Here is a 9,834-nt window from a genome sequence, read left to right as displayed (position 1 = left end):
GGGAAACAAAGGAGGAGGCTACAATGCTTGATAAGAAATGTACTCATTACCTTGCCCATGTAATTGTAACCCCTCTGTATGGTATTTTCACAATATTAAAAAAAAAGAAAAGAAATTTTATGCCCAGGCTAGCCTCAAACTGAGATCTAATCTCACTTCCCATGTAGCTCACAGGAATGAGCCACCATGCCCAGCAGCAATGACATTTAGTACATTCACAAAGCTATATAACTAACATCAATATCTACTGTCAGGGCATTTTCATCACACCACACCTGTCACATGGTCACACCCATTCCTCTCTGAGGTGACCTCTGGGGACGACTAACTTGCTTTCTTTCTAACCTGTGGACTTGCCAGTCTTTGTAATGTAGATGGACTCCCATAATATAGAGCTACGATGTTTAGCTTCTTATATTTGTTTGAAAGTATTTCCATTGTCTGACTTTAGGCATTTTTTCAATTCAATAAACAGCCCTAAAATATAACTGTATCTGTGAGGAAAGGGCTTCTAAAAGGACCTTGCAGATCATCTACTTCAGTCTTCTTGGACCAATTAAAATGATTACTGGGGCAGGGCCTCACACACTTCAGAGATGGCAATCTACCACTCGAGCCACACCTTTCCACTTCTAGCTTTGTGCTAGAGTCTCACAGACATTCCTTCCCAAGCTGGCTTTGAACCTTGACCCTCAGATCTCAACCTCCTGAGTAGCTTTGATGGCATGAGCCATCAGCACTTAGCTGAAGTCCAGCAATTTACTCAAGCTTCTGAGCTAGTTTGTAACAGACTTGGTTCGACAACCCACGGTTCGCTATGCTCAGAGGCTCCCAATATTGATGAAGAAACTTTTCTGTGAAGATAGGGGCTTCTGGCCCATAACCAAGGAAGCTAAACAGAAAGCTTTATAATCTACCCTCACCTACTCTTTATGAACCTTCTATCCATTTTCAGTGTTAGCCACTAGCTAACTAGATGACCTAATAACCTTCCGTGGCCAGCCACTGTCCCCTGAAGGGACTGTACTGTTCTCTATTTGTCAAGATCCGTATGGGAAAATGTTCCAGCTACAGCTGGGGCCTGTTCCTCCCCTTGGGGAAAATGTGGACAGAAAAGACCAAAGTCCTTGGCTTGATCCTATTCAAACCAATTAACTTTGCTTCAAGGCTACACACTAAACCTCTAACATTCTCTGGTTATTTTGTAGATATTGTTACTCATTGTAATACTGCAAATGGTTCTGTGACCTCCAATTCTAGAAATATGATTCCAATTGCCGATGTACTGTGTAGTCTTATTCATCCATCAATTATGAGAACTGGTACAATTCCTCTTCTTGCATACTTGCTATTTACTCTTTCAGGGTACTTACTAATTATTGCTTGACACATATGACCTTGTTTAAGCTTTCAATAATACTAAGAAATATATGATCCTTTTCCTGTCTATGGTATCCTAGGTATAGACCTGGGCAGCCTGATGCTACAGCCTGCCCTCCTATACCTGAGCTACACTGATTCAAGCAATGGTATATGCCTTGTGAAGGACTGAGAAAGACAAAGCCAGACTATTTCCTCTCATTTCCTATTTCCTATCATTATTTATAATCTCATTTCCACCTCATCTAGTTACTCTGTGTGGAATAATATTCTGTCCTACTTAAAGTTTGGTGGCTAAGCAGGCATGATGGCACATATCTTTAATGCCTACTACTCTAGAAGCAGAGATACTGATACCCTCCTCTCAACCAACAAGCTGGATGTGGTTGTTACCCTTGTAATACCAGCTAACGAAAGGTGTAGGTTGAAGGACCCTGGAGGATGGGAGGCTACTTAATACTAAATATTTTTATGGGGAGCAGGACAAGAAAAAAAGTAACTGAAGGTCTTTATTGCTAAGCAGAGACTTCTGAATTCATTACTTTCAATTTTAGAAGCCACTGGAGGTTCAGCAAAGAAGGGCACAGTCAACAGTGGACAGCAGCAGTGTTATAGCTGAGACCGCCTCATAATTGGATCCTGGCACCAAACTAGGTTTGACACTTGACTCTGCCTAACTAGCTGAACAACAAAGAACTTCTTATTTTCCTTCTCTGTGTCTATTTGAAAAAAAAAAAAGGAAAGGTGGTAGCAACAGGTGACAGTCTCATATACCTGTAGGGATTCAGTGAGTTAATGTTTTAGGGTATAGGTGAGTACTGAGGGTGCTTGCTAAATTTCAAACCTCGGTACCAGGGGCTGAAGATGGAACTCAGGGGTAAAGCATTTGCCTGCCATGTTTCAGGACCTGGTTCCTATCTCCAGCACTGTTAAAAAAAATGAATAAACAAACAAATATTAAATTAAAAGAAAAACAGCCCAGCACCAGTGGCATTCCTGTAATCCTAGCTACTCAAGAGGCTGAGAACTTTGGATCACAGTTCAAACCCACTCTGGGCAGAAAAGTCCATAAGACTCTTTTTTTCAATGAGCTATCAAAAAGCCAAACATGGCTGGACACTAGTGGTACACACCTGTAATCCTAGCTACTCAGGAGGCTAAGATCTGAGGATCACAATTTGAAGCCAGCCTGTGCAATAAAGTCCATGAGACTCTTATCTCCAATTAAGCACCAAAAAAACCAAAGTGGCACTGTGGCTCAAGGGATAGAGTGCTAGCTAGCCTTGAGTAAAAATAGTCAAGAAGCTGGGTGCTAGTAGCTCACACTTGTAATCCTCGCTACTCTGGAGGTTGAGATTTGAGGTCATGTTTCAAAGCCAGCCAGGGCAGGAAAGTGCATAAGACTCTTATCTCCAATTACCCACCAGAACATCAGAAGTGGAGCTGAGGCTCAAAGTGGTAGAGCACTCGCCTTGAGCAAAAGACTTCAAGCCCCAGGACCACTGGCACCAAAAAAAAAAAAAGTAAGTGGAAGCCCCAAGACCAGGACACACATACACACACACACACACACACACACACACACACACACACAGAAATAGAAATAAAGCTGCAACTCAAGTGGTAGAGTACTAACCTTGGACAAAAGAAGCTCAGGGATAGTGCCCAAGCTCCGACTCCAAGCCCCAGAAAAAGCCTCCCCCCAAAAAATAACTATCATACCTTTAACTAAAGTCTTTTCATTTTACTCTGCAACTTTTGTTACCAAGAGTTCACTTTTCTCTCATCACACCCTTACATAGATTAGTAATCTAACAATAGATTTACAGATGGAAGAATTTAGGTTTCAAAGAAAGCGAAAAATCTCAGAATTACATAACCAATCATAATCTGAATTCATGAGTTCTGAGTTACACTTGAGTGAACTCTAGACAACCCTAGGCCCAGGCCTGTCTCTTAGCTCAACTTCTCAGAATAAGGAAAACTGGGAAGTGGAAGAAACTTCGGAAATTTCTGTTTATAGAATAAGGAAACACCAGTAAGAGACAGGAATAAAGTATGATCAAGGAAGATAAGATTTTAGTAAACACCTGGAAGTTTGTATATAAAATCAGATGCAAAATATAAACAGGAGATATGTATACATACATATATAATGAGTACATACATAATGTCAAAATTACTTCCTAATAACAAAGCTTGGGAAACATCACTATACTGCCAAATCTGACATTAACATAAACCACCAAACTCAGTGTGCATCCTGTCCCCAGAAATAACAGAGTGCTGGCCAAATGCACAGCTCCTATTGATTTGTGCTGATGGCATTGTCTCTCTGTCGGTTTAAATAAGTGCAGTGATTGCACCATTCAGAACCAGAATTCCTGGGAGGACTCTGGGAGGAACAAGGCCTCCTGTTCGCTCCTGTTCCCTGTGAGAAGGAACAGCTCCTGGGAAAGCGACTCCATTCACAGTCAGAGCAGTTAAGTCCTGGGAAAGCGACCCGATTCAGTCAGAACAGTAAGTCCTGGGAAAACTCTCCAAACACAAAAAACATGCTTAGGAATCTTCTTTCAAATTTCACCACCCTTTGTTTGGTAGCCACACATGTCTATTAAATTATATTAAAAGTAAGTGGAACACTGCTGGGGACAGGTGGCTCATGCCTATAATCCTAGCTACTCAGGAAACTGAAAACGGATCATGGTTCAAACCCAGCCCAGGGCAGAAAAGTCCATAAGACTCTTATCTCCCATTAATTACCAAACTCCAGAAGTGGAGCTGTGGCTCCAGTGACAGATTGCTAGCCTTGAGCAAAAAGAGCTCAGGACAGAACTTAGGCCCTGAGTTCAAACCCTAGGATTGGTACAAAAAAAAAAATAGTAAGTGGGAGCAGAACACCAATAGTTCACATCTGTAATCATAGCTACTCAGGAAGCTGAGTAATGGGGATCACAATTCAAAGTCAGCTCAGGCAGAAAAAGTTCCTGAGGGGGCTGGGAAGGTGGCTCAGTGGTAGAGCGCTTGCCTTGCATGCCAGAGTCCCTGGGTTCGATTCCTCAGCACCACATAAGAAAAAAACCGGAAGTGGCACTGTGGCTCAAGTGGTAGAGTGCTAGCCTTGAGCTGAAGAGCTTAGGGACAGCGCCCAGGCCCAAAGTTCAGGCCCTACTACCGGACCAAACAAACAAACAAACAAAAAGTTCCTGAGACTCTTATCTTCACTTAACCACCAAAAAGCTAGAAGTGGAGCTATGGCTCAAGTATAGAGAGCCAGTCTTGAGAGGAAAAAGCCAAGTAAGAGCATGAGGCTTTGAGTTCAAGCCACAGTACCAGCACACACACACACACACACACATTATATATATATTATATATATATATATATATATATATATATATAAATTTATCACTAGGCAGGAGATTTAACCCTAGACTAGCTTAACTCCTTCACTTAGCAACTAAGCAATAGCAAACTAAATCTGTCCTTATACAAAATCATTTTGTGTGTCTTGGAGCTTGAACTCAGGACCTGGATGCTGTCCCTGAGCTTTTTTTACTCGGATAGTACTCTACCCCCTGAGCCACAACTCCACTTCTATTTTTTCTTTCTTTTTTCTTTTTTGTCAGTTGTAGAGCTGGAACTCTGGGCTTGGGCGCTGTCACTGCACTCTTCAGCTCAAGGCAAGTGCTCTACCACTTGAGCCACAGCACCACTTCTCGTTTTCTAGTGGTTTATTGGAGATAAGGGTCTCATGGAGTTTCCTGCCCAGGCTGGCTTTGAACTTCGATCCTCATATCTCAGCCTCTTGAGTAGCTTATATAAGCCACCCATACCAGGCTCTCACACCTAATCTTTAAAGATGCTACGAGGTTTCTAATTAGATAAATGGCTATAAATATCCACATGCCCTTTCACTCTCTGAATCTGTCACAGACCTGAATTTCAGAAAAGCCACCTGTCTGTCAACTTCAGTCTCTACAAGTCTGAGCCCAGAAGATGAGCAAGGCCTCTGAGTAGCTAGCCGAAGTGCTTCTTGATTCTGCTTGAATATTTAGTTTCAAATGACCAGTTATACAGTTTCCCAGCCCTCAGCAAATTAGAAATAGCAGGCGGATGGGGAGCCATTGGAGATGGAGAAAGCATGGGGACAGGGCCTGTATCCAGTTCAATCCTACATCCATAAATGGAAGGGCTGACCCAGCAAAGCAGGAGAAAGAAAGATGAACTGGCAACCCCAGAGCATCCACATGCTCAGAATGACCTTCCTCAGTCCCCAAAATGCCCTTGAAGTAGGAACAAGGGGTTGACATGTGCTTTTGGGGGTGGGAGTAGCAGCTTCTGGGGAGGGGAGGTCACCCACTAAGTGACAAAAGCAGACATTGTAAAGATTCACTCAGAGTCTCCTATTTTACATGCTTTTTACTTAATAAAATTGGTTCAAATTAATGTCCACATAAAAGATACTACAAGTAGAAGTCTGAAAAAGGAAAACTGTATAAATTTAAAATACTGTGCAACAATGAGATGCCACATTTATTGCATGGCTAAAATAACAAAGAGTGCCAACAGAAGACTGATGAGGGCAGTTTTGGATGGTGGTAATATGCGATGGTACAGCCCTTCTAGACAGCCATCCAGCACTTTCTTTAAAAATTAAGGATGCAAGCCAGGCACCAGTGGTTCATGCCTGTAATCCTAGCTACTCAGGAGGCTGAGATCTGTGGATCACGGTTCAAAGCCTGCCCACTCAGGAAAGGCCTTGAGACTCTTATCTCCAATAAACCACTAGAAAATCAGAAGTGGCACTGTGGCTCAAGCAGTAGAGCACTCGCCTTGAGCTGAAGAACGTTCGTTTTCGACATAACGACTTGTTCATCTCGTTGTTGTAATGCGTCCACCTGTACCCCTATTTAAAGGATTTGTTTTTCCCCTTCCCCTCCACAGATTATACCGACATCAAATGCAGTGAAAGCAGGGGTTATACTGTGGGGGAGGGACATACAAAGCAACAAAGAAATAATCTTATAAATGTGTTAGAAACAATCGCATGAAAGAAAAAAAATGTGAATACATATCTTAGGGTTCATTTCCCTAACATCAACTTATCTGACCTTTTCTGCTTGTCTCAGACATATACTGGTTATTACAAATAAGGGAAACCATGCGATCTATGTTTCTTTGGGCCTGGCTTACTTCACTTAATATACTTTTTTCGAAGTCTTTCCATTTCCTAACAAATGGGGCAATTTGGACAGCATCCAGGCCCAGAGTTCAAGTCCCACGACCAACAAAAAAAAAAAAAAATTAAGGATGCAGGCTGAGTGTGGTGGTTCATGCCTACAATCCCAGCACTCAGGAGGCAAGAGGATCTCAAGTTCAGGGCCAGCCTGGACTATATAATGAGATCTTCTTTCAATAGACTCTTAGCACCAATAAACCAGTAGAAAACCAGAAGTGGAGCTGTGTCTCAAGCAGTAGAGTGCTCGCCTTGAGCTGAAGAGCTCAGGGACAGTGCCCAAGCCCAGAGTTCAAGCGCCATGACTGACAAAAAAAAAAAAAAAGAAAGAAAGAAAGAAAAAGAGAGATCTTGTTTCAAAAAAAAGTTAAACATGTAACTATCATGTGACCTAACAATTACACTTCTAAGCATTATCCCAGAGAAATGAAGAGTATGGTCACACAGAAATCTATACAGCAGCTTTATTCCTAGTAGCCTCAAACTCAGAATACTTCAGAGATACTTCCATTAGCACTCTGCATACAAAGAAACAAACCTTTTTTTTTTTTGATGCTGGTACTTGAATTTGAACTCAGGGCATGGACTGTCCCTTAACTTCACTCAAAGTTGGCACTATCACTTGAGCCATAGTTCCACTTCCACTTTTTACTGGCTAATTGGAGATAAAAATTCTCATGGATTTTTCTGCTCAGTCTGGCTTTGAACCATGATCCTCAGATCTCAACCTCCAGAGTAGATTACAAGCATGAGTCACTGGCATCTGCCAAGAAACAAACTTGATATGCACAAGGACAGGATGAATCTTCAGAGAATTACAAGGAGTAGGTGAAAGAGCCAAAGTTCACATACTCAAGCGTTCCAGTTATGTAATACTTTCAACTGATAAAAATATAGAAATGGAGAACTAGAACAGATAGTGGTTCCCATGGGGTAAGGATTTGCAGTATAGGGGAAGTGGGTGTGGTTATGAAAACAGAGGGCTTTGTGCTGCAGTGAACATTCTAGGTCTTCGCTGAGTGTGATGTCTGGCTGTCACATGCAGCAGCTGATCCCACTGGGGAAAACTGGATAGAGGATAATGGGTGAATAAGATCTCTGTGCATTTTGTTTCTTCTCCTTCTTTCTGTCCTTCCTTTCCTTTCCTCCCTCCCTCTTTCTTTCTTTGTTCCTTTGTTTCTTTTTCTTTCCTTGTTTCTTTCTTTATTCCTTCCTTCTTTCCTTTGCCTTTCTTCTTTGCCTTCTCCCTTCCCCTTCCTTCCTTTCTTTCTCTTTTTCTCCTTTGTGTTTGTTTTGTAGTGCTGGGATTGAAACCTAGGCCTGTGTATGCTAAGCAAGCCCTCTACTTCCAACCAAAACTCCTAACCATAAATTATTTTTATAACTGCATGCAAAACTACAACTATGTCCAAATAGAAAATGTAATTAAACAATGTTCAAGCCAAAAGAGTTCTGTGCATAAATGGATGCTACCTATTTTAAAAAATCTCTTACACTGAAACAAGTCCCTATTGTCCTACCCAATTCCAAGCACTGTTGCTTGTAAACTCTGCAAACTAAGCACAGCTTCACATAGTGTGGCTAGAAGTACACTTAGCCTTCCATATCCATGGCTTCTACATCTGTAGGTTCAACCAACTACATACTGAAATACTCTCTCTTTTTTGTTGATGTTGGGGTTTGAACTCAGGATCTCATGCTGGATAGACAGATGTTCACAAACATGTCCAAAGTCCTCTGAAAATAGTATCCAAAGTAAGATGTCTATACTAAATGTGTACATACTTTTTCTTGTAATTATTCCTTAAGCAGTACAGAATAAGTATTCCCATGGTGTTTACATCATATTGTTATCAGTAATATAGAAACAATTTAGGGCAGGGAACATGGCTTAGTGGTAAAGTGCTTGCCTAGTATGCATGAGGCCCTAGGTTTGACTCCTTGGTACCACATAAGATTAATAAAATAAGCCAGGCACTGGTGGTTCATGCCTATAATCCTAGCTACTCGGGAGGCTGAGATCTGAGGATCATGGTTCAAAGCTAGCCTGGGCAGGAAAGTCCGTGAGACTCTTATCTCCAATAAACCACTAGAAAACCAGAAGTGGCACTGTGGCTCAAGCGGTAGAGCGCTCACCTTGAGCTGAAAAGTGCAGGGACAGCACCCAAGCCCAGAGTTCAAGCCCCACAACCAACAACAACAACAAAAAGATTAAATAAAAGAAAAGAAAAAATAACCGTTAAAATTATTTTTTAAAAAGGAAATGATTTAAAGTGTACCAGAAGATGTACACATATTATATACACGTGTTATTATTATACAAGTGTTAATTACCTGTGTGTGTGTGTGAGAGAGAGAGAGATGGGGAGAGGAAAAGAGGGAGAGAAGAAAAGAGGAAGAGAGGGAAAGAGAGAGAGAGTGCCTGTCCTGGAGCTTGAACTTAGGTCCTCAAGTTCTCACTTGACTTTTTCCATCCAAGACTAGCTACTTGAGCCATACCTCCACTTGAGCCACACCTCCACTACCAGTTTTTACTGGTTAATTAGAGATGAGAGTCTCATGGACTTATCTAACTGGACTGGCTTCAAACTACAATCCTCAGATCTCAGTCAGCCTCCTGAGTAGCTAAGATCAAAGCCTTGAACCACCAAGGCCTTCTATGTAGTTTTATATGAGGGACTGAGTATAGGTAGATTTGGGCCTCCAGAGGGCCCAGAGCCAGTCCCTCATGACACTAAGAAACAACTATACTAATCAGAGTGACCTCAGGTTTTCCTTAGTGTTGACATGGAGAGTGGACCTCCACTCCTTTCCCAAGCCCACAGCTACATCCATCACAAAGCTGCTTCCTCAAGCATTTCCACAACCATTTGGGTGTACGTCTGCTTCTGGCCATTTTCTACTTTCTCTGTAGAAAGTTTCAGCATTTGGAGAGGCGACAGCAGAGCTTTACTTGGAGTTCCAGAAACCGGCTCCAACATGGTGGGGGCAGGGGTGTCCATCATTGCAGTTAGTTACGGGAAGACCTGCTGCTGCTCTCCCCGTTTAGGAGCCAGCAGCACACATTTGGTAGGAGTCCATTAAAATGAAGCTGGTAATTACATGCTGCCGTGTATGGGGTATGAGTCAAATCATGCCCACCAAAATGGAACTGCGTTTTCTTGAAATAGTTCAGCCATGAGGTCTCCGGGCTGGTTTATTTTTAGTTTGTCCAA

At 42.0% G+C, this 9,834-nt stretch overlaps 1 protein-coding gene across 1 annotated transcript in view; it reads right to left on the bottom strand.

The window, feature by feature from the left end:
- Nucleotides 1–9,621, bottom strand: part of Plekha2 (pleckstrin homology domain containing, family A (phosphoinositide binding specific) member 2) — a 73,237-nt gene extending 63,616 nt beyond the window's left edge. Inside the window, exon 1 of the mRNA XM_013024310.1 lies at nucleotides 9,487–9,621. Coding sequence (XP_012879764.1) covers nucleotides 9,487–9,621 — 135 coding nt within the window. The remainder of the gene's footprint in view (nucleotides 1–9,486) is intronic.
- Nucleotides 9,622–9,834: the final 213 nt, after the last annotated feature.

Source organism: Dipodomys ordii, unplaced genomic scaffold (genome assembly GCF_000151885.1).
Source record: "Dipodomys ordii isolate 6190 unplaced genomic scaffold, Dord_2.0 Scaffold4, whole genome shotgun sequence".
Classification (NCBI taxonomy): domain Eukaryota; kingdom Metazoa; phylum Chordata; class Mammalia; order Rodentia; family Heteromyidae; genus Dipodomys; species Dipodomys ordii.
Note: the sequence above shows the minus strand (reverse complement) of the source record. Positions and strands in the feature narration are given on the sequence as shown.